We start from the raw sequence: 25,717 nt of genomic DNA on the forward strand, positions 1-25,717 counted from the left end.
CTTTTCTGGTTCTAAGGTCATTTATGAACTGCACTGCTAAAAATTAGCATTTGAGTTATCATTGAGTCACTGGCACGTCCTTGTCCGTTAGGAAACCAATCCAGAAAGGTACATAGAAGGAAAAGATTGTAGCTGTTGGCTGGGTAAGTCTACAATACACATCACAGGTCAGATTTCTACAATGTCAGTCAAGATACAAGCTTAGGTGTATAGGTGGATCCCCTGTTGATAAGATAAGATGTACCTTTATTGTGGTGTAACTGAATATGTAAAAGTAATGCTTATTCTTCTCAAACCTTGGCTTTCATTGTTTGAAAGCCTGGGTTTAAATGTGAGCAATGTTTCAAATGTGGACACCACAGTTGAATCAACACAGTAACTTGAATATGGGTATGATAAAGTACTGCAGATATTTATTGCATGAACAATGAGCTATCTGCTGAGAGATCAATCAGCTATAAATACACAGCACTGACATACAAGGACATGAAGACATGGTCAACATGGTGAGAAAATCTTTAGAAAAAAAATTAGTCTCATGACAAATATGTATCACAGCAGAAAATTAAATGCAAATGGTCATTATACATGACAAACAGTGATAATTTGCATATTTATTTTACTGCCACAGTAGACCCACATGAATCTATGATAGACCTGACATGAGTTCATGATGGGAGGTCAGAACAGACCTCTGTCCAATGGAAAATCATACCCTAGTGTAGTATATGGTACAAGTCCAGTAAGAGTTTACTTTAAATCAACATCAAATTATTACATTTAAGCAAAATCAAATCAGCACATTCAGGTCTGAAGGTATCTATTGTATTGTACTATGCTTTAAAGATCAATGTTGAATTACTGCATGAAAATTAACAATCAAAGGTGCACAAAAATTCTTAAAAAGTGCTTAAAGGTTTTTATAAAATGGGTTAAGAATATCCCAAGTAAAAGAAATAGCTGGGCTTCTAATGGTCTCCTATGAAGTAGACTTAGATGTACTAGAGCATCCCAACCCTGTTGATAAGTGCAACTGCTAACATTGGTGTATGGTGTATGGATTCAGTTCCCTGGTCTCATCCACCAACAAAGGATAGGGTTGAGAGTTCTGCCTACCCGGGGTTAGGCAGTGAGGGAAAGCTGCCAATTAATCTTCATTAGCCCCTGCTCCCTAGGCAATGACTCATGCACTGTTTTGCTCCTTGTGGTCCCTGCTGCCTGGTTCACCATCATCACCACTGGCCTTGAACTTGTCATGGCTCCAGCTAGAGTTATTAGTGGTGATGGAAATGGTGGGCCTCCGTAGGATAAAACGACCCTTGACACGAGGGATGGCAGACTGGCCACGCCCTTGGGTGTCCACCCACTTTCTCTCACCTTCAACAACCTTTTCATCTAGCTACAAAACATAAAGTACAGAAATTTGTTATGCTCAATACTGGTTGTAACTACATTGCTTTAAATTATGGAAATGAGTAAATATGTAATATTGAAACTGAACATTAAGACATAAGAAATAGTAATTGAAGACATAGAATATATTTTAAATAGTGCAGTGGGATTATAGAATATGTATAAACATCACAGTAATTTAGAAGTAAAATGTGGGAAAATGTCTGTAAAGGTCATGTTTAATAACTTTTTTTTGTATATGATGATAGGGAGTATATTTATACAATTATAAAGGAGAACAATTAATTTGGTTTTGGCTAAAAATTATATTTTTTCTTTGGAAATGAAAATGTAAAGTTAGTAATTTAAGCCCATTAAGATTTTTTAAGACACTAAAAAAGGGTTACATTCAAAACCTAATGTTTTTTTATTAGAGCTTCACTGGTTAGCTAATACTAGCATTATTAACTAGAAGTGGTTAGCATTGACAGGTATCTGGAAAGGTCTCTAATATTCATATAATCCATTAATAGAATATTTCCAACCTCATCTTATTTGAAATGAGGAAGGATGATTTCATTAGATTGTATAGAAATTATGTTATACGGAAACCTCACTGTCATATTAATAGTAATTAGATTGATTAGAACTTTGTTTGTCCATATATTGGGATTAGCTGTTGAATTTGTTTTTCAGTGTGATTCAAATGAAGCTTTTCTCAAACAAACCCCTCAACTTTTATTATGTACTTTTATTATGTACCCGGTACCAAGTTAGGCTGTCATCGCAAAGTCTCATTAAGTGAAACATATCTCTTTACAGTATTTTTGTTATGTTTTTTGGATACAGACAATGTTAGTTTTATAGAAAATATATACTTTTATAATAAATGTATATTCTTTAACTTCCATAACTGCCAGAGCAAGTAAGGACCCTTCAGAAATGATGGTCTCTGGAGGATTCATGGTGGGGGGAAAAAGAAGCGTTTCACAGATCATAACATACCGGGTAATATTTCTTGCTTTTGGCCATTTGCTCTGAATCCCAGTCCATGTTGTTGGAATGGCCTGGAACATGAGCATTGCTATTGGACTTTCTATCATTTCCAAGGCAATTCACTCTGTTCCAACCCCTACCTCGTATTCGGAACTGCTGCAAAATACACAGTAGTGTTAATACTGTAAGTACAAAGTTAAGTGTGCATAGTGAGCAGTTAATTTAAAAATTGCACACATACAATTTACCTATGAACTTACTGTAATTTGTTATTTGTAGCTTTCTATTCTATACTCAGCAAAAATAGAAAGTTTTCAGGAGACTGTATTTTAATGACAATTTAGTAGAATCCAAATAAGCTTTACAGATCTTTATTGGAAAGGGTTTAAGCAATGTTTTTCAATGAACCATAAACAATTATTGCACATGCACCTGTGGAACAGTCCTTACAGGCAGTAGGTAATTAAGGTCACAATTACAAATAACTTAGGACACTAAAGAGACCTTTCTACTGACTCTGAAAAACACCAGAAGAAAGATGCCTAGGTTTCTTGCTCACCTGCGTGAACATGCCGTAGGCCTCCTGCAGGGAGGCATGAGGACTGTAGATGTGACCAGAGCAATAAACTAAGGCAGTGCTACAGGGAGACAGGAAGGACAGCTGATCGTCCTTGCAGTGGAAAATTACATGTAACCGTGTGTCCCCCAGATATGATCGAGAACTTGCAAATGAATTGGTGAAAGAGTGGAGTAATATCTCACAGCAAGAACTGACAAATCTGGTGCAGTCCATGAGGATGAGATGCTCTGTAGTACTTAAAGCAGCTGGTGGCCACAAGATACTGACTGTTAATTTTAATATTGCCCCCCCCCCCCCACCCTTTGTTCAGGGACTCATTATTCCATTTCTGTTTGTCAAATGTCTGTGAAACTTGTTCAGTTTATGTCTCAGTGTTCATTATTTTTATGTTAATACAAATTTTTACACATGTTAAGAAATTTGCTTGAAATAAAAGCAGTTGAATGTGAGAGGACGTTTCTTTTTTTGCTGAGTATATAATGCTATTGTGTTTGCAATTTAAAGTTTTTAAAAAAAATAGCTTCTACAAACCATGGGAAAATCAACTACTACAATGCAAAACATACTAAAGAAAAGAATATGTGCTACATTAATGCATGCTATATAGTACATCTATTGTAATGACATCAATTGTTAATGTTTTTGGCTATTGTGTGCTTTTTGAAAAAATGGTCATGTTGTTTATGGTGTTTTAATAGCTGCAGTGCATTTTAGTCATGGAAGAAACTTATGTACAACACTTTGTGTGTGTTTTTTTTTTTTTTTACAGAAATAGATATGAACAAAGTAGTTATTAATGTCTGTTAGCAATTGTGAAAAACTTAATAAATACTTTTCTGATAATTTTGTATATAATTTTGCCCAAAACAGAGGTGTGTCTCAGTTATTTCTTACTTGGATTTGGTGTTTAGACTTTTGCCAGGTCTTAAAAGTAAGTAATTGTTTCCCAGAGGCAATTAAAAAAACTAATTTAAAGGTCATTTAAAACAAATGCCCACTCAGAAATGCAATTTTATTTATTCTCTTTGTATGCTTTAGCATTCACATTTTCCTTCACTGGAACTAAATGGCCCAGACTTGTTTCAGCATGACAATGTCCCTGTGCACAAAGCAAGGTCCATAAAGACATGCTTTGCCACTGTTGGAGAACTGGAAGAACTTGAGTGGTCTGCCCAGAGCTCTAAATCCCAACTGCACCCCAGACCCAACTTTAGTGGCTGAATGGGCAAATCCCCACAGTTATGTTCCAAAATCTAGTGGAAAGCCTTCCCAAAACAGCAGAGTTTACTATAACAGCAAAAGGGGGGCTAAATCTGCAATGGGATATCCAGCAAGCATATGTCTGTGTGATGGTCAGGTGTCCAAATATGGTTAGGTCACCAAATAATATAAATACATTACAGTATGCTCATGGAGAAAGCTATAACACTAATGAAGGCTTACAAATCCTCCATGTGCCTGTCCCATCTCTGTGGATTCAACACATTTTCTGCCCTGCAGCTGGGCCAAGCTTTTCTCTGTAGACTTCGTCTCCTCATCACGAACAAAGGAAGAGGAGGAGGAGGAGGAAGAGGAATTAGAACGTTCTCTTTTTTTCTTGCTTTTTCTGGAAGATAAAATAAGAGCAATTGGCTGAAATAGCTGGTCTATGCTTAATGGAATTAGCATCAAGCACAAGTGCATACAATATTCTGGGGAAAAAAGCAGAAACATCTTTTCTTTCTAGAGAAGAGATATGTTTGATGAATATTTAAAGACAATGTGGAATATAATATTAATCTATATAATCATATGGCTAAAATTTTAATTGGGTAGTAATCCAATATTCTTAATGATCATGCTGGGGCAATATTCCTCAGTGTCTTATATATACAATATATAATGCTATAGAACTTACTTTGACTTTTTGTGGCATTTGGATGATTTCTCAGTTAAGCTTTCCATGCTTGATTCAGGAGATTGCCCTAATTCCCCTCGCTCTTCCTGTTTCTCATTTGTCTCTCTGCTTAAATATTTTTTGCACTGCTCAACATTCATTGGAAGATCCATTGCATCTCCTTTAAACTGTTTAACTTCAGCCTGTGTTGAGGAGACAAAAAGATGTTGTGGCCAGACTAAAGATTAGTGGTGTATTCTAGTGGCGTCCTTCAACATTATATGGGAAGGGACCGAGACACAAGACTTCACAAATGATTTAATCATGCAAATGGAACAACTAAGTGAATTTTCCTCAGGTTTAACAGGACACTTGAAACCCATTTTTGCACTAACAGAGAGCTTTCATTCATCTTTAGAAAAAGGATCATTCATCTTTGAAAAGATTAAAGCCATCAGGACCTTAAAGGCTTCATCTTCAATTCAGGAGTCCTTCCACAGCTTAACAGTTTTGAAACATTGTAGAGAACAAGCAATGGCAGATTGAGAAAGATCAAATTACCACATCACAATACTTTCAGTGGACATGAAAGTATTTTAAGGTTTTTTTGGCTTGTTTTGCTCTGTTCAGGCTTTGAAGAAGAATACTTACTATGATGTTTGATAAGAGTCCCTTGACTGGCTTTGCCATGGGAGCAACTGGTCACTTCCATTTATGACTGCTCATTTCTTGACTCAACTGCCTTAGGAAGGCTTGTACCCACAGTAAATCATAACCATCAAATGTTGTGGGGAAATTTACAACATAATTAACTGAATGTCCCCCTTTTCACATCTCACTTTCATTTAGTAGTGAGAATATGTCTCTCTTGCAAGAGAAAAGCAGGGGCTTAGCGAGAGAAGGGGGGGATGCTAATGATGCTCTGGCTGGCCCACTCTTGCAGCATTCTTTTCCAAAACATGGCATATTTCAAAATTTTCTGTCACCTTGGAGCTGCTCTCCCCGGAGCCTTTCAACTCATCAAACAGGAATGAGTGCCTCATAAAAGCACTGGGAGAAACATCAATTCTCCTGTGAAAAAAGGTCAAAGAAAGAAAGAATTTTGTAATTTTTACAAACATCTAGGCTCCTTGCAAGTTTTCATGGAAATAAAGATGCTAAAGATTGGGCTACTGCAATTTCTCAATATAAAGATACATTTATTTTTCAATACCTGTGTATCTCTGGACTCTTTCTTGGCTTCATGATTTCTTTCTCAGCTGCTAGTCTTTGGTACATGGTAAACCGATCACTTAGAGTCATTCCAGAAGAAGAGAAATGTTGCTCTATGGGAAATAGATGTATCTGGTTAATGATAATAATCAATTTGTGTCTAATGTTTGATCAAATAAATATGAACACTGACACAACTAACCCACACACAATAATAATAATTATTATTATTATTACTATTTAAAAAAAAAATTATACCACTTGCACAATACAGATGATTCCTTATGAGTTTCCATATGAGTTTTGAGATAAAGTGACATATCAAGTCACAGTATAATAGTATCCCAGTATTCCAGTGGCCACTGACCACCTTCTATAATCTGCACATTTTTATTAAATTATTTGTTCAGATCTGATTGAATATGATTGCACTTTAAATAATTGACCCTTGGCTGTGGATATGGGGATGAGTATAGTTTTAATAATACAGTTCAAATAATTTATAGTTTGCTGAACCTTTTTTTTTTTGCATCACCCATGAAGAGTTAAGAAGAGTGCTTATTTATCTGTTGAACCACATATAAAACAATGCATTGTTAAAGATGGAATCTGAAAACCATAACCACAGTGTTCATTATATCATAAAGATTTTAATCACCTGTTATATAATGGACAATTGAAATGACATGCTGTGCAAACAGCTCTTTTGGGCTCCTGCATAAGTTATTACACCAACGGTGCTGAAGTCCCTTTTTATCGCAATGCACAAGATTCATAGTATTCCTCCAATCATTAGACAAAACAGATGATCTGCAAGACATAAACAACAATTAGTAAACAGTGCATAATTTCTCTGCAAAGAACAAATAGGCAAAAACAACATATGCTGTAAGACTAAACATGCTGTACAAACCAAATGTGACAGGAGAATTTCACCATTTATTTTATCCAGAAGATCATTGCTGTGCACTGGATTTTGGATAAAATATTTAAGTGTCTGCAGTGTCTCATCATGATGAAAGAAAAGGTGAAAACAAGTTGAATGGTCATTTCTGTCTTCAAAATATAAATACTTTCTGTATGTGCACTTTGTTTCTTTGGTAATTGAGTTATTCACACAAGTCTTCACTGTTCTGCAAAATGTTTTAGGAGTGAGCAAAAATTATTGAATATCAGGTTTGTCTTATCTGCTGATATTGTCAATATCTGTTACAATCTATCATACTAATTATATCTGCAATATGATTAGCTAGGATAAATCAATACATTTATACTGGTATTGTGTATCGGTCTGATAATGTCTTAGTTTATTCATAATTTTACTGCTAAAAATGGTCTGATTCCAACATCTGATACCACATGATACTATGTGATGTAAGTCTAGTGTACAATGTTGTGCTAATGAACAGACAACCTGAAATGACAGCAATCTGGACATGATTAATATTGGCAACCAAAGGAAAACAGAGTTAGCCCAGTAGCCTTAATGTGCTTTTCATGAGCACTATTTAAAGTGAGGAAGGATAAACAGAGCTAAATTAAATGGTCTAGGACATCCCTAATGAATTAATCTTTCTGCAGCAGTATTGATATCAGTAAAACATGTATTTGTACTCATACTTAATCTGGGGAAAAAATAGTATTCCTCCTTTTCCCCTTCTATTCCTTTTCCACAATGTCACACCCAAAAGCAAAACAAAAAATCAGGAACAAATACACAGACAGAAATAAAAATGGGAATCATCACAGAATTGCACATTTTAACCAACAGGGATTGGAGGCTGTACATTTCATTGCATGATTAGAACTTATATAAAGAAAAAGACATAAAAGAAGAGAATAGTAAGTTAGAAATCAAAAGCTATGCTTCAGCATGGATAGAAGGATTAGCTCAAGGTATTGTAAAAAGAGAGGCCAAGTTTCCTCAACTACTAATACTGTTTCTGCATTTTGCAGAGTTTAAATGATTTCCTAAGAGGTTAAGTCAAGGTTTTATGGATATTTTGGTTCTGTCTTTCCAGTTACAAAATCTTTTCACTTTGGCAATAGTTAGCGACGTTAATGTGAAAGCTGAAAGATCTGTGAAAGATGTTTAGGTATAGCTATGTGGACATGTCACCAAATAGTGCTATAATGGAGCATATACAAATAAACAGTGCATATAAAGCCATTTGGGATTGGCCTTACTTGGTGATCGCAGATTTTACATGGATCGCATATAAGAAATCAAGCAGAATATCAGTGAAAATGTCTGGGTTACACATGTAACCCTGTTCCCTGAGAAGGGAACGAGACGTTGCGTTTAGCATAACAGTATGGGAGCGCCTCTCGCGCATGACCGGCATCTGAAGCTTGTGTAAAATCATGCCTATTTATAGGACTGCCTTGATCAGGTGACGTGGCAATTAAGCATGATATAAACATGGCACCTGTGAACCGCGCCATCAGCCTCTATTATCTGAAGCGAAGACGCAATTCACAGGCCTGCCCTGGTATGACAAAGTTACACGACGTTCCATTCCCTTCGCAGGGAACAGGGTTACATGCGTAACACAGATGTTACCTTTCAAAGGGAACTTCGACGGTGCGTATAGCATAATACTATGGGAACGAGAATACCCACTCCATCATACCGAGGGTACGCCCTGTTAAAAAAGACTCAAGCCTGAGGGTTACTGCAAGACACTCGAGCCCGGGGTGAAATGAATATCCAGGCTGTAATAACGAATGAATGTGTGTGGCATAGACCACCCTGCAGCAGCACACACATCCTGTAAGGATGTGTGTGCTGCCTTGGACAAAGCCTTCGCGGAGGCGAACGCCCTAGTGGAATGAGCCTTTATGCCTAGAGGCGTCGCGAGACCGCGCACCTCATTAGCAATAGAGATTGCTTCCATTATCCAATTAGAGATGCGCTGCTTTGACACAGCATCACCTCTTCTGTCGCCACCAAAGCAGACCAGCAGCTGATCCAACTTACGCCACTGGACATAAGTACAGAGAGCCCTTACTGGACACAGCAGGTGCATTCTCTCTTGTTCTGGTGTGGGGAATGGAGGAGGGCAGAAAGCCTGCAACACCACAGGGTGGGCAGCCGATGTAGGCACTTTAGGCATATAATCCGGCATAGGATACAGGAAGGCCTGGGCTAATCCAGGGGCAAAGTCAAGGCAGGAAGCTGCAGCAGATTGTATATCTCCTACTAGCTTGAGAGATGTCAGGGCGAGCAGAAGAGCTAGCTTTAGAGTCAGAAGCTTCTCAGAGGCTGACTTTAAGGGCTCAAATGGGGTCCCTGACAGACCTTCCTGGACCACAGAAAGGTCCCAGGAAAGTATGCGTGTCCTGCAGATGGGCCTCAGCCACCTGACACCACGCATAAACCTCGAAGTTAGAGGATGTTGCCCCACAGAGGCTCCATCAACAGGGGCATGCCTGGCCGAAATGGCGGCCACGTAAACACTGATTGTAGAAGGAGCCCACCCTGCTGAGAAATGTTCTTGTAAGAACTCCAGGACTATAGCTACTGCGCAGTTCACTGGGTCTACAGTGGATCCCTGTGGATGGGAATCTCCCAAGGAGTGCCATCTACAGGGATATTATCTCTGAGAACCATATTCGAGCTGGCCAGTAAGGTGCTACTAGCAGCAGACATAGACAATTCCTGTGCCTCAGCCCCTGCCTCAACAGGATGTCTTCCCCCATATTCCCAGAATGTACATTGCACTCACTGACAAACTTTCCTTCTGCCCAGAGAAGAATTAGTTGCGCCTGCCTGAACAGGGGGCACGGACATAATCCTCCCTGGTGGTCAATATATGAGACCACTCGTGTGTTATCTGTAAACACATGGTGACCTCTCAATTGAGGAAAAAGGAATTTCAGTGCTAGAAATATGACCCACATTTCTAGGCAATTTATATGCCGTTCCAGATGAGGGCCGCACCAGAGGCCGTGAGCTGGACAGCTGTCTAAGACCGTGCTCCAGCCCGTGAGGGAGGTGTCTGTCATTACCGTCGTACGCCAAGGCTAGAAACCGGGGACACGCAAATTCTCAGAGCACGTAGGCATCACCGCATGACACTGATTATTCTCAGAGGTTTTGGCCTTAGACGAAACCCCCAACTTCTCAGCCACCACTGAACGGTCTCCTGTGCAATAGGCCCATAAGCGCCAATAGTCTCCCAAGATCCAGCTTTATCTTGCTCAGTGTTGATAGGGTTGACCCTACACATGTTGGGGATAGAAACGCCCTCATCATAGTAGAATCCTTATAACCCATAGAAAAGTTGTCCACTGCACTGGAGAAAGCATACTTTTCTGAGGTTCAACCTGAGCCCCAAGCTCTTCATGTGGGCAAGAATAACATCTCTATGTTGAACTGCTAGTTCCCTGGATCGTGCTAGAATTAACCAGTCATCCAGGTAGTTTAGTACACGGATGCCCTGGAGTCACAATGGAGCCAGAGTGACATCCATGCACTTTATGAAGGTGCGAGGGGATAAAGCTAGCGATATTTCTATGTGGAAATATGCACCTTTTAGATCTATGATCACAAACCAGTCCTCAAACTGAATCTGTGGAACGATAAGTTTGGGTGTCAGCATCTTGAACCTGTATGTCCGAAGAGTACAGTTCAGATGACGCAGATCTAAAATTGGCCGCATACTCCTATTTTTTGTGGACCAGGAAATAACGGCTGTAAAAACCTCCCTCCCTCAGGGAATGGGATACATGTTCTATGGCCCCTTTGTCCAAGAGGGATCTTATTTCCTGCGCTAATGTCGGGTTCTGGTCTGTGCTGACTACTGTGGTGAGCACACCTCTGAACCGGGGGGTCGAGCTATAAACTGGACCCAGTAACTCTTTTCTACGGTAGACAGAACCCATGGAGAAACATTTGGCAGTAGTTTCCATGCTGCCAGATGGTCTTTTAGTGACGTTAACTATTCCACATTCTATTGGAGGGAAAGCATCAGATTTTCGTTGCCCTGTGACAGCTCGCTGACCAGAGAACACTGAAAACTTGGGGACCACCTTGGCTAGGGGAGGCCCTACAGTAGCACTGGGGGCTAACTGCCCTAACAACCTCATGTCCCCTGATACGTCCCTCCATGGCCCCTCAGGACCGCTCTTATTTGCCTACTTGGCCTTTATGACCATTCTCAGATCAGGCTTAGTAGCAGGCCGCGACTGTGGCCACCCAGTTCCCCTGGCTATCTGCGGGGGTTGGCGGGCTGCCATACTTGACTTCTGGGTCTCCCTCGCACTAGTGCTGGCCCGGGCTCCACTCGTGGATGCCTGGGTGAACTCAAGACAACAGGGAAGGAACTGGCTGAATGCCGACACACTGTCATTGACTGCAGTGACCCACAAGCAAGACTACTACCGCATAGGCCTTGCCCACCAATGCCACGGTGGCCCTACACGAAGGCTTGGATGGCAAAGCCGGCCCCCCTAATTACCTGCCGTCGATGGAGAGAGGTAGCTCGCAAGCGCCTCCTCCACCTTCAGCATAGCTAAATAGCCATGCTGTTCATTCCCCACAATGGCCGAATAATCCAACATCGTGGGGTTATAAATACGGCTTATGCATGGTTTTCCCCCAGAAGCCTGATATTTTGTCATGCACTTCTGGAAGAAAGGAGAGTTTCTGCAGTGTGAGGGATTTACTTTCACTGGGGAGAAAAAGGCTCATCCAGCCTTAGTAATCACTTCAAGCAGCTCTTTATATGCTGCTCTCAGTTTTTAGCACATCCTTCTGGCTCCTCAGAGTCAGAGAGGAATTATTACTATTATTTTTGTGTGTGTGTTTTTTTTCCATTTTGGCTTTCTATAGCGGAAGGAGGAGTCGCAATGCGAGCTCCAAAGTCCAGCGGAGAGCCGAACCCAGAAGACAGAGAAAGAGATAGAGCAGTGCTTGTCTCCGGCTCCTCTTTCGGATCCATAAGAGATCCCCCGGACCTGAGACGGCCAGCCCAGATCCGCGAGGCTCTGAAACTCAACTTGCTTTGGCTTCCGAGAAGAGCACGAGTCATGAGCCGTGCTGCTTCATGTAGGCATTACCATGCGCAGTTTCTCGAGGCTGCCATCACATGCTGCATCCCTAGACACTTCACCCAGAAAGTGTGCACTATTTCCTGTGATGAAACGGGAGCAAGCTGTAACACACTTCCTGGATTCTCTCTCTCATATTTTTCTCTCTCGCTCATTCCTTTTTTTTTTCTTCTCTTTTTTTTAAAGGGATAGAAAAGTTCTGAGATTTTGAGAAAAGATAGCGAGGAAATGAAGCGTCTTTTTGTTTCTTTACACAAACAACTGACATGCAGTCTTTCGCTGAAGATAATAAAGGCTGATGGCGCGGTTCACATGTGCCATATTTATATCACACGACGCGCTTAATTGCCACGTCACCTGATCATGGCAGGCCTATAAATAGGCATGATTTTACACAAGCTTCAGATGCCAGTCACGCGCGAGAGGCGCTCCCACAGTGTTATGCTAAATGCAACGTCGACGTTCCCTTTGAAAGGGAACATAATGTCTGTAAATAACTAATAACTGTGAAGCATTAAATTCTATGATAAAGTTGTGAAAACACCTTCCAAATCTGGAAAAAAAACCAAACCCAGACATTTGAGAAGAGAAAAACTTTACAATAATTATACTACTAAAGATTACTGTGCAGTGATTCTAGCCAGAGACATTAATCAGGACAATTCTGTGAACACTGCATTTACCAGTGGTCTTCACTTATTCAAATTCCACCCATATATCACTGTTTGGTATGCCGGGAAGTAAGGGTAACCAAATGCAAAATGGGTATCTACTTATGGTACTGGCTGACTTAGTAATGGAAGTAATAGCAATGTGGGATCATGCTTAATTTATTAGCCATGTTGTACCATGCAGCCAGTGGAAAAGCACTATGAAAATAGGGAATTATTTACCTTGCCAGATCTTCACTAAGGGAATCCATCCTCAGACTAAACTCTCGTTCCCTTTTCCCTGAAGCCCTGGGTGAGGATTCATCACCCAAATTCATGAACACATCTTGTTCTTGGGTCTCTGAGCTCCTTCGTGAAGGAGCCTTGTATGTGGGAGAGGGGCTCAATGTCATTTTGTCCTTTCGTTTCACCTTTGAAGGTCTTTCGGGGGAAAGGTGCTCAAACTTACGTGCAAACTTCTCCCTCTTAGTCAGAGCCGATAGAATGCTTGCAGCCCTCTCCTTCTCTCGGTTTATTAGAAAGGCCTCAAGCTCATCGTCCCATGTTCTGTCATCCAACCTCCTCATATGTTCCTCAAACAGTTCACGAACCGACATTGCGACTTTACTTTTACGGTTAGGAACTTCATTCTCCTCAACCTTCATCTGTAAATGGCGTTCAGTGTCCTCACCATCTTCCTCCTCCCCATCTTCCAAGAGGATTGCTGGCCTGAAATTATTGGATGATGTGCTCCCCTTGAAACTGTCTATGTATTTGTACTTTTCACTCTCCTTTTTGTTGTTTTGTTCTGCAGGCTTGGAGAGTCTTGGACCAGATGACCGATCAAAAGTAGCCTCACATTTGCTATTTCTATTTTCAGGAAATTCATTTTCATTGTCTGCCATATTCTTCATGCTTTTATCTGCAAGAGCCTGCTTTTTATTCTTCTGCTCCTCTAAGAATCTGAGAAGCAAAAGAAAGAGACTTTGGCAGTTAATTATGCCTGTCACAAAATAGTATCAAAAGAAAAAATACATTAACTCCAGGAAGGAAGTCTTTGGGAATTATATATTTGTCATGTATGTCGAAAATAATTATTCACATCATAACTATAACTACTGTATACATAGTATACTATGTGTACTATGATTAACCATCTGACCCAAATATGACATGAGCTTCCCTGACTACAAACCTTCCCAGAAATTAATGATTGGATTTCTGTGAATGTTTGTTTAGAGATTTTTGTGAATTTCTCAGAGAACTTTCTCAGAAACTGCCACTTTGTTGTTTTACAGTTACAGTATAATTTAAATGCATGACTGTTCTCCTAAAATCTATATCCAACAGTGTCCACTGCTTTTCCCTGTCTCACAAAACCACAAAGGGTTTGCAATGGGTTATTTTTTAGTTTATACTCCGACCCAAATTACAGGGTCAAGAATTCTTCCGATCACCGTATCAGTTTGGTAGAAAAAAATACCTGTAGCTGCCATATATGGCTGAATCACTGAGTGAATCATTCTCTCTGGGTATTCAATGCAGCTAAAATCTCTGTACCCACAACACCTAACTTACAAGTACAAGCAAAATAGGATCAAATTATGTGCTGAGTAACTAGCTTACTTTTTAAAAGCTATAGAGATGGCAACCGTATCCTCTTCCTGGTCAGCGTTTGAAAAAAGCCCAAAGCCTGAGAAAACTGTTGTCGGACTTTTCTTTTGAGGGCTACTGTTAGAGGGAGTAGAAGCCAAAGTCTGGCTGTAGGTGGCACCATTGCTAGTTGCTCCTGAATTTCCAGGCACAGGACCTGATTCACTGGAGGCTGGATCATCCTGGACAGCACTGACAGCAGAGTGAGTATGTGGACTGGCCCTCTTTGGGCTGCTGTCATGATTTATAGCAAACAGCCATGTTTTAGGGGCCTTCTCTCCACTTGTACTTCCATCTGCCTCTGGGTGGTGCCCTCCTTGCACTGACAGTGTAGCATCTCCACCTCCAGCTTTCTGGCTGTCCTTGGAGGCAGACAGAATCTCTATTCCTGCCTTACAATTCTGCTTACCAGACGCAGTTATCTGTCGAGATGAGCTGGAGGAAGAGGAGTGGTGTGAATGCAGTGATGAAGATCTGTCAGAGCGGTGTGATTGACTTTGGGACTGCGGGCTGCTTGAACGTTTCTTGGGGGTGCGAGAGCGCCCCCTCTTGGGGCTGTGAGAATGACGCTTTTGCTGTTGCTGTTGCTGTTGCTGTTGCTGTGTCTGCGGCTGTTTCTGCTGTTTCTGCTGCTTTTGCTGTGGATATGGGCCAAAGTTTTGCCAGTTGTGTGATCTATAGTTATTGTAGTTATTGTATCCGCCCCCACCACGCTGAAAGCGGCCACGGAAGAAGCCTCGTCCTCTTCCCCGGAAGTAATAAGGCCTCCGGAAGCCTCTGTGGTAACCTCTGAACTCCCGATGGTTCTGATATTCCCGTGGATGTTTCCGTCCCCGGTTCTGGAATGGAGAATGGGATCTGGACCGAGAGCGAGATCTAGAGCTTGAAGATGACAAGAACACAACTTGACTGAGTATATAGTTGGGCCAAATTTGCATGCTCATTAATATTTCAAGAAGGGATTGATACACACAGAGAACAGTTTAGGTCATCAAAAGCTAACTATTCCAATGTATGAGTTACATTTAGAATCTATTACAATCAAATATTGTAATAGAAATTACAAATCAGCATCAGTTTGAGTATGCAGTTGTAGCTGCAGGGAGTATTTTGTTCACAAGGTGGCCCTAGAGCACCACATAACCCAAAACACAAACACTGGTCACCTTTTTCTCTGTTGCTGTATTATCACTCGCACACTAATTCATACATGATAAACAGCTGCTAAACTGCATTAACTACAATGCCCTCAGAATTCTCATAAATACAAATATTTACCCATGATTATGTGCACATTCAAATATGAAAACTTCTTTTCATGGAGCATATGCAGAATGTATTACAATTATTCAAATCGCATGCGCTTCTTTACTCACATGCCACTTATCTAATATTTGCAACTGATTTTGAACAACAATGTAATGAAACAGAAATTAATTTTAACTACTATTTTAATTTGTTAGAAATTAGCTTTTTTTAAGTAGATGCAAAACACATATACACAACACAATAACAATTCTTTAGCTGCAAGTTAAATTGGCTCATTAACTGCCTGTAAATAGTCTTGTTAATCATTTTAATACACATTTGTACTCACCCAGTGAGTTTTTTCATTGGAATAAAGAGAAAAGAGATACTCAGAGCAGCACAACACTTTTATAGAAAGTGAGAGAGGTTCTGCATCTCTTGTGCTGAGTGTGTATGGAAAGAGTCAGTCACATGGGTCATCTGGGAAAGATTTCCACTCTTATACTGCCAAGCAGGAGGAGGTTTTTTGACTGCCAGTTACGCCACACTATTCTTACCCAGAAAATAGAGCTAAGGGTATAAATATAAGAAGTCCTTTTTATATTTAAAAACAATGTGAATTTGATTCAGCTCTTGAGTGAATTTAACAGACTGGTTTCACTGAATTCATATGCCTTCATACTGAGGATAAATGTTTTGGGCATTTCAGACTCTAGAGCTTTCTTAGAAAATGAAAATTACTGCATTACTAAAGGCCAATAAATATTCCTACGTAAAGTAAATCTCAAACTAAATTACATTGGTGGCTGTGCATCCTTCAATTATTGAAATTATTTATTTATTTATTTATTTACTTACTTACTTACTTAGTTACTTATTTACAAATTGAACAAGATGTCACATGAATCTGCAAAGAATCATGTGGCACCACCACCTTGTTGAGCATTTTGGAAAAGGCAAAACAGATCTATTTATATTCATAGTATAATATAGCAGCTGGAGAGAAATCTGGAAATTATCCTATTCAAACTGAAAATCATAGTAAGCCCTCATAAACCCACGATTTTTTTTAATGGTACAAATAGGATATGTTTTGCTGACAAACCTGAAACTTTAAGCTAAATCTAAGTTATTTGGGTCATTTGGACATCCTTATATACTCAGCAAAAAAAGAAACCTCCCTTTTTCAGGAGACTGTATTTTAAAATCCACGTAAGCTTTGCAGATCTTTATTGGAAAGGGTTTAAACAATGTTTTTCATGCTTGTTCAATGAACCATAACTAATAATAATAATAATAATAATAATAATAATAAACGTTATTTTGTAGAGCGCCTTTAAAAGCAGCTTCTCAAAGCGCTGTACACAAAAAAATTATATATATATATATTTTTTTATTAAAGTTAATAAGAATAAAAACAACAACAACAACAGTAATAATAATAATAATAATTACATTTTAAAAAGTATGTCTTGAGTTCTGAGCTTCCCTAAGTTCAGGAGGAAGAGAGTTCCAAAGTGAAGGAGCAATGACAGAAAAAGCCCTGTCACCCATAGATTTTAAGTGTGTTTGTGGAACAGTTAACAGATTACACTGTGAGGAGTGCAGTCTGCGATTTGGGGTGTAAGGAATTAATAAAGCAGATATGTAATGAGGAGCCAAGCCATGTAATGCTTTGTATGTCAACATCATCATTTTAAAATTGACACGGAACCTGACCGGGAGCCAGTGCAAGGACTCCAAAACAGGAGTAATATGATTGTATTTCCTGGTCCCAGTCAGGATCCTGGCAGGGACCAGGAAATACAATCATATTACTCCTGTTTTGGAGTCCTTGCACTGGCTCCTGGCCAGGTTCCGTGTCGATTTTAAAATTATGATTATTTTTGAAACAATTATTGCACATGCACCTGTGGAACAGTCCTTAAGACACTAACAGTTTACAGGAGGTAGACAATTAAGGTCACAGTTACAATAACTTAGGACACTAAAGAGACCTTTCTACTGACTCTGAAAAACACCAGAAGAAGGGTTCCTAGGGTTCCTGCTCACCTGCGTGAACATGCCATAGGCCTGCTGCAGGAAGGCATGAGGACTGCAGATGTGGCCAGAGCAGTAAACTGCAATGTCTGTACTGTAAGACATCTAAAGTCGAGTTCATACTGTACAATTTTGGCCACAATTTGGTCGTCTGAGACAAATTTTGAGAATCCTAAAAGATTCCTATAAACCTAGGCCAAAATCTGTAGTCTTTGATTGCTAGTTTGACATGTTTCCTGACAGCCGATTAATGGCCATTGCGATCAATTTTTCCTCCAATTAATTTCTGGCAGTGTCAGAAGATTTGAGGCACAGACATGTAGTGTGGCTTCTACTACTCTTTACGAGTCTTCTTGAGTGCCTCCGTTTTTCGTGTCTTGACTGTCGTACAGTCTAACATTAATGACAACTGAGATCCTACAGTGTGACATGGCTTACTGTGGGGATCATGTTGGTACAGTCTGACAAGCAACAGTCACAAAGGACAATTAAAAATCACACAGTCTGCACCCGGCTTTAGACAGTGCTACAGGGAGACAGGAAGGACAGCTGATCATCCTTGCAGTGGAAAATTACATGTAAGAAGAGTGGGGTAACATCTCACAGCAAGAACTGACGAATCTGGTGCAGTCCATGAGGATGAGATGCACTGTGGTACTTAAAGAAGCTGGTGGACACACCACATACTGACTGTTACTTTTAATACTGATCTCTCCCCCCCCCCCCCCCCCCCCACACACACCCTTTTTAGGGACTCATTATTCCATTTCTGTTTGTTAAATGTCTGTGGAACATGTTTAGTTGTTGAATATTTTTATGTTAAAGCAAATATTTACACGTTAAGAAATTTGCTGGAAATAAAAGCAGTTCAATGTGAGAGGATGTTTCTCCTTTTTTTGCTGAGTGTACATAAGGTGACCTGGTCTGAGAGATAGCTCTTCCACACCATGATTTTGTTTTTACTATGGAATATGTCATTCAAATGAAGTTACACATCAGCTTTGCATATGACCTCTGTTCTGTCTCTGTATTCTTCAGAACATCTATTACATAGTTGAAACATTTATGGAGTGCTTTGTAAGGCACTGAGATCTTGAGGTTGTTTTTAAATGTTTTCATTTAAATCAATTCTCAAAGGACAACTATTTCAAAATGGGAAGCTGATTATTCTTTTCACAACAGATACTACAAGACTAGAAAGCAGTGAAGCCCTTCAGTTAAATGGCTTGCTACCCTGTCTTATGTTTTATAATGCATTGAGGCACAGTATTCACTTTTGTAAATAAATACCTTGAGCAAAATTTTCAACAAGCATGTAAGCAGGAAGGAAAAATCCATTCATTTGTTTAATGTAAATGTACTGTGCTCTCAGTTGTTACTGAAACTGTTTTTCATTGAAACTGTGGCTTGAAACCTATACCTGATACTATAACTTATTTGCTCATTTTAAGACCAAAATTAAGGACCACCTGTGTGAGTATTTGTGCATAACAACTTGTAACTGTAAAGGCTGCAATCCCTAACCACAGGCTTTTTGGTATGTTTGAATAGGAATTTACCCATAGTGGTGCTTCCTCGACCGAGACTGTGAGCTGCTTCGAGACCTGGAGTAGGAGTGTGAGTCAGAACCTGATCTCGATCTGGAGGCTGAGCGTGAGTGAGTTCTGGAAGAAGATTTTGGTGTCTTAGACATCACTGCTGGAGAGCTTGCTTACAGGTTCCTGTCAGAGAATGCAACAGAAATCAGCCACTGAAAAACACATACTGATGGTACTCTAGATTTACTTACTAAGTTGGTGTTAATGGATTTTTGACTAAACATAGGTTTAAGGGCAACAGAAAATATCATTGAGATTATACTAAATCATAAGGATACTTCTGTTAAGGATACTCTGGTACTTTCTATTAGAAAGGAACCACACTTTTATGTCAGTTGCATTGGAAAGATAGGTGGCTAAAACTGAGGAAGTAGTTTCCATATATATAAATTAAGCTTTAGTTTTATTTATGGTAGGGTTTGACAAATTGTGCCCCAGCAGTCAAATCTGACCTACTCGGACCGATAACAAAGCAGAAAGCGCTCCTGTTCGCATGTAAAATTATATTCATTTAAATTAATTTGTGTGAAAAGTTCACTTCAGGTACAACTTTGATGCTTTGAACAACTTATTATTAACAACTTATTATTATTATTAATGTGTGCCAAGTCACACATTAATAAGTCCATGTATGTTGTATTTTGTCCTTTAGTTTGTATGATTTATGTTGTAAATCATAGTTCCATCCACCCATCTTCTACCACTTACTCCTTCTTCAGGGTCACAGCGGAACCTGGAGCCAATCCCATGGAGCATCGGGCACAAGGCTGGATCACAGGGCACAATCACATACACACTCACACACCCATTCATACACTACGGACACTTTAGACACGCCAGTCTACCACGCATGTCTTTGGACTTGGGGAGGAAACCCCCGCAGCATGGAGAACATGCAAACTCCGCACACACCTGGCCCTGGAATCGAACCCCGAACCCCTAGAGGTGTGAGGCGAATGTGCTAACCACTAAGCCACCATGCGCCCATTGTACTATTACAATTATTACTATTACAATTATTACTATTATTTTTAGGGCAACCTTGCCATCCATTAACAGCTTGAATGGGGGAAAAAAATAACTTGCCAATCTTTTTTGTCAACTATGGATTTAGGTATTTTTAGAGGTGCTGAAAGGGCATGTGGAGCAGTTGTCTATCATTGTCATTGTCGTCTCAGGTTTAAGTGCCCTGGTACTTAGCATGTGATAAAGCAGTGAAAAGTGAAAATGCGTAATAAAGTGAAACAATGTTAAGTTTCTTAAAGGATGACAAGCTTATTTGGGGCTGCTTGAACATTTCTTTGATTAATTATTACTAACCATAGCCACTCAGCAATTAAACATTTTCTCACCATAAAAATAAAGGACACTTTTAATCTAGACTATGTACTATCAATAGCAACCATATAAAATAAATAAGAACTGAGGTGTATTAAATTTGTTAAAAAAATGCTCATTTTTTAATTTGCTAAAAATTATGATTATACATACACATGGCAGTTAGTCCAGGGTGAAAGATCTTACCACTCAACAAAACTGCTATTTTGTTTTTTATTTTTAACCTCATATAAGTTTATATTCTGATCATAGATTATACATGATTATCATTCATCCACAGGAGACCTACATCACACACATGACCTTACCATTGCTAAGAGTTAACATTTTAGACTAATTCACTGCTAGATATATTGTTTATATTGAGGCCCATCTGGATAAAAAAAACTGCAGACCAAACACTGAAAGTCCACGTGCCATCTTTGTTCAGCACACAGTACAGATTCGCTGTAGAGCCGCCCATTTATAAAGCGCAAGAATTTTTAATTTTGGGTAGCTGTTGATTTTGGCTCATAGGACATAATTTCCTTCAGCTTCCAGACAGGGAGGCTATTTGCTAACTATGCAAACTGTTTGCAACAGTGTTGAAAATGTGAAAATTTATTGAATTGGGTTCAATAGTGCATCAAATCTCTATATGGAAAAAAAAAACAAAGAAAATTCTCGGTTAAATAACTCAATAAAAATACTCAATAAAATAACATTACAATTTTTTTTAATGACTGGTTCTTTTTTTATTATTTCATTATTATATCTTTATTATTATTTCACTATCTCTATCCCTTATTTATTGAACAGTTGAGGCCAAAAGTTTAAATGAATCTAGGCTAAATATATACCATCTCACTGATTCAGAACTCACAAATTTTGTCAATTAGGACAGCTTTTTTTATTCAGAATTCAGAATTTTTGAAACAATTGATTAGAAGCAGACTTATTTCTGCATTAATTCACTATATTAGAATTCTAGTGGATCAAATATTTACATGCATTAAGTTGCCTGTCTCTTTCACCAGTCTGGAAGATTCCAGAAATTGATGTAATGACTTTCAGAAGCTTCTGATTGGCCAATTGTCATAAATAGTAGTTAATTAGGAGTTTACCTGTGGTTGGACTTAAGGGCCAGTGCCTTTTGCTCTTGATACTATGGAAAAATCCCAGCAACTCAGCCAAGACCTCAGAAAACAAATTGTGGACCTCCACAAGTCCGGTTCCTCCTTAAGGAAGGTTCTGAACAACTGAAGGTACCATATGCATCTGAACAAATAGTTGAATGCAAATATAAAACTCTTGGGACACACAGGCACTGCATTATTCAGGACAGAGGCACAAATTAACTCATAAGGATAAACAAACTTTGGTCCAAAAGGTTCAACTGAACACCAAGACAACAATAAATGAACTTGTGAAGGATTTGGAGGCGTCAGGTACAAAAGAATGTACATCCATCATTAAAAGAGTCCTACATCACCATGGGCTGAAGGCTGTTGTGCAAGAAAGAAGCCCCTAGTCTAAGACCAGGAATTTTTTTTTTTAAACAGACTAAAGTTTGCAAGTGATCACCAGGATGAAGGCCTAGACTTTTGGGGGACAAAAACTGCACTGTGTAGATATAATGATCAGTGTTCCATATGGAGGAAAAGGGTGAGGCTTTTAATCTGAAGAGCATCATGTTGTGGTGGTGTTTTGCTGGAAAGTGGATTGGATTGTACGCTTCATAAAATAGATGGCATTATACAAAAAGAGGATTATCTAGAAATACTGAGGAAAAACCTCAAGACATCAGCCAGAAAGTTGAAACTTGGTCGCAACTCGGTCTTCTAGCAATGATCCTAATTATAACTCCAAAGCTGTAACAAAATGGCTTTGTAAAAAAATTTTGTGGACTGAACTAAAAAAACACGTTCATGCAAGAAGGTCCACAAACCTGACTGAGTTACACCTGTTCTGTCTGGAATTGTGAGAAGTCTGTGGAACCCCAGTTGTCTGAAGTTAAGCAATTCAATGGCAATGCCTCCAAATATTAGCAACGTGTATGTACACATTTGACCCACTGAAAATCTGTAATTGTATAGACAGGAAATGTATGTTAACATAAATGGTGTGAAGTTGTGAAAACTTGAGTTTATGCTAGGTGAATATAAGCTTATGTATTCTAGGGGTGGAAGAAACAATGAGATGCTTTTCAAAGCAGGAGATTAGTAAAGAGCAGCTGTTCCCAACACAGAATGTGCTCCATGACCCTGATTTGATGTAAAATAAATAAATAAATAAATAAATAAAAATGAAAATTAATAATAATACTGCAACAAATAAATTCTTGTGCATTTGTTACCCACAAAAACACACACCACCTCCTCCCCATGTCCTTCATGTTCTTGCTCTCTATCTCTAAAACACACACACATGCACACACATGCTAACAAATGCCTCCTGAAAATGGCAGCTTAAGCCTTATCACCTGTTCAATTGAGGGGGTTCAAGCTGATGCAAACAATTGTAAAGAAACCTGATATGGCAGCACTAAGCACCCACCACTCAATCAACTGCTCCACCATTAAGGCCATGGATATCACATAGGCAGCCCCAGTCACATTTGCTATCTATGTAAGACAAATGGGGTATCAGCTCCTACGGCCAAGGTAATAACAAAAAAAGCTTTTGTTCCATTAATGTAACTAATGTGGTCAAACTTTTTTTTTAGCTTTCAGTCAATACAAAGATAAACATTAATAGAACATACAGTACTGTGCAAAAGTTTTAGGCACCCTATTATTTTTAGTACAAACTTTGCTATAGATTTTTAATTGACAACTTCTACATTATCGAGTCAGTACAAAAACATTTCCAATCATTTGTTTTCCAACACAAAATTAAATGTAACAGAAAAATGTTTGTAAGTCAAACATTTCTTAATGTTTAAAAAACATTTGCGTTTTTAAAAGAAAGCAGTATATTATGTAAGAGACACTTTTCAGACAAAAAATATAGTGAAGGCTGCTGGGTTTTGCTGCAAAAGTAAGAAGCAAGTACGACAGTCAAAGTCTCCTGAAGAACTGTGGCTGGTTCTGTAAGATGCTCAATAAAACTTCCCAGCTAATTTCCTTATAAAACTGCACAAATTGTACCTAAGACTACTAATTTATTTATTTTTTTAAGCAACAACATAACAAATATTGACTTTGTTTCATTTATTACTTTTTCTGCTCTTTATAGTTTTTTTTATGTAGAAACATTGAATTTCATTATTTTTGAAGACATCTTTGTTCTACAGCATTTCTTCGCATTTGCCTAAGACATTTGCACAGTATTGTATGTATAACTGATTAGATTTTCTTTCTTGTCATAGTATATTAAAGAAATGTTTGGTTATAATGCTTTATGGTTTAATCCTTTGTGTTCATCTCCAAGATCTTGATTAACTGCTGGGTTTTCAATATCAAGCTTATGTAGAATTACATAAAACGTGAATCTGTAAAAATTATTTAGTTATTATGATACTGAATTGAGATATGGTGCAATCAGATTTACTGAGCAGCAATGCCCCCAGTACATTCATGATGGACAACACATGGCTTTCCTCCCACAACCCTGGTGAGAACATTCTGTTTACAGCATGATGGAGAAAAACAAAACTCCATAACCCCACACACAATGCAGTTTTTCTTTGTATTATTATCACAGATTGTTTTAGCAAGCTATTTTAAAGTCCACAATTGGTAGTTGGACTTTATTCCAAAATATCTAAAGCAGAGTGGACCACAGGTGGTGAGTGTTCTTGTGGAACTGGTACAACTTAGTATATAAGTCTGACAGAAAGTTGAGGTAGGCTGCTGAGGATATTTCTGGATATGCTACCATAAGTTAAAAATAAGTTAAAATATTAACTTATACCGACATTTACATCACTGTTTTACTGCTAAACCCAAGCTTTATGTTTATGTTAAGTCGGATGTTAAGTACAGATGGTTAAACACACAAAAACCCAGACACAAGCCTCCATAAACTAAACAAAGACAGATAAATAAAAATAGACACCAGAATCTGATTATATAAATATATTTGTGAGGATATTACTCAGATATTATGCAAATGAAAAGTAGCGCGTCTATGAAAAGTTTACTCTTCTACTACCACAGGGTGGTACTCAATACTGTATACTCTGTAACTTTTATTTGTCCAGTGTTTTCAAAATCTGAAACATAAACATTGCGTTTACAATAGCATACACTCTCAAAAATAAAAATATTAAATTAGATAAGAAAGATATTATGTATCTTTCCTTGTTCCTGGGGTGGTACACTTACAGGTACATATTTATTACCTTTGGCATATATATTTTGCATAAAAAGGCGCATATTGTGTACCATTAAAGCTTTACTTTAAAACGCTACTATGACTTAATTAAGTACTTTAAATCATTTTTAAAGGTGCACAATATCCATGTGTCCAGGCAAAAGATTAAAGGTAGTGGTACCACACCAGTGACTAGGAAAGGTGCACTTTAGTACCCTTTTTTTCCCTGATCGGGTAATTACCTACTAGTTTACTACCAAAAGACAACATTTATTTATCGAGTTGTGATTTATGCTAGCAGTGTTATAACCTCCTCATAACAATAAAACAAAACAAAAGTATGATAAACACAAAGATACAGAACATTTGAACCAATATGTGTCTGCATAGCTGTAAATGAGCAGTATGTACCTATAGTGTACTTAATCAGCATAGACATTTAAATAATAGTTAAGAAGTCATCAGTAAGACAGATCCTCATATTCTCAATACCTCAGAAAAGGAGCCATGGCGCAATGCACATACCAAATAAAGTTTCACTGCTAAATCCTTATAATTAAAGATTGGTGTTGTTGATAACTTTGTATACGTATGATCTAAGTAAGTTATGAATCTTATAAGTACTACTTGTTAATACAATCAGTGGACGTTAGTGCTATAAAAACATCTCTATATTTCTTAGAAATCACTCACCGACTTTGCCAGATGCCCGAATCGGATGTTCTTCGAAAGGCTACAATCGTCTTTGCTTGTCGTTCATTCAGAGTCCTCGATGACGCTTGGT

General features: G+C 38.7%; 1 protein-coding gene across 3 annotated transcripts; it reads right to left on the reverse strand.

The window, feature by feature from the left end:
- Positions 1-385: 385 nt before the first annotated feature.
- Positions 386-25,717, reverse strand: thrap3a (thyroid hormone receptor associated protein 3a). 3 transcript variants are annotated; one of them, XM_053632187.1, is made up of 11 exons: positions 25,627-25,717; positions 19,261-19,422; positions 14,387-15,295; positions 13,004-13,723; positions 6,715-6,866; positions 6,058-6,169; positions 5,831-5,915; positions 4,866-5,047; positions 4,412-4,574; positions 2,398-2,541; positions 386-1,399 (listed from the first exon to the last, which is right to left on the reverse strand). In XM_053632187.1, exons 2-11 carry the CDS (start codon positions 19,392-19,394, stop codon positions 1,184-1,186), a joined length of 2,817 nt encoding a protein of 938 aa, XP_053488162.1. In that variant the 5' UTR covers positions 19,395-19,422; positions 25,627-25,717; the 3' UTR covers positions 386-1,183. The 3 variants fall into 3 exon arrangements, with proteins under 3 accessions (XP_053488162.1, XP_053488153.1, XP_053488169.1); XM_053632178.1 differs by having other exon boundaries at positions 2,398-2,544; XM_053632194.1 differs by lacking the exons at positions 19,261-19,422; positions 25,627-25,717 and adding an exon at positions 16,011-16,105 and having other exon boundaries at positions 2,398-2,544.

This window comes from Ictalurus furcatus, chromosome 1 (genome assembly GCF_023375685.1).
Source record: "Ictalurus furcatus strain D&B chromosome 1, Billie_1.0, whole genome shotgun sequence".
In the NCBI taxonomy this organism is placed as follows: Eukaryota; Metazoa; Chordata; class Actinopteri; order Siluriformes; family Ictaluridae; genus Ictalurus; species Ictalurus furcatus.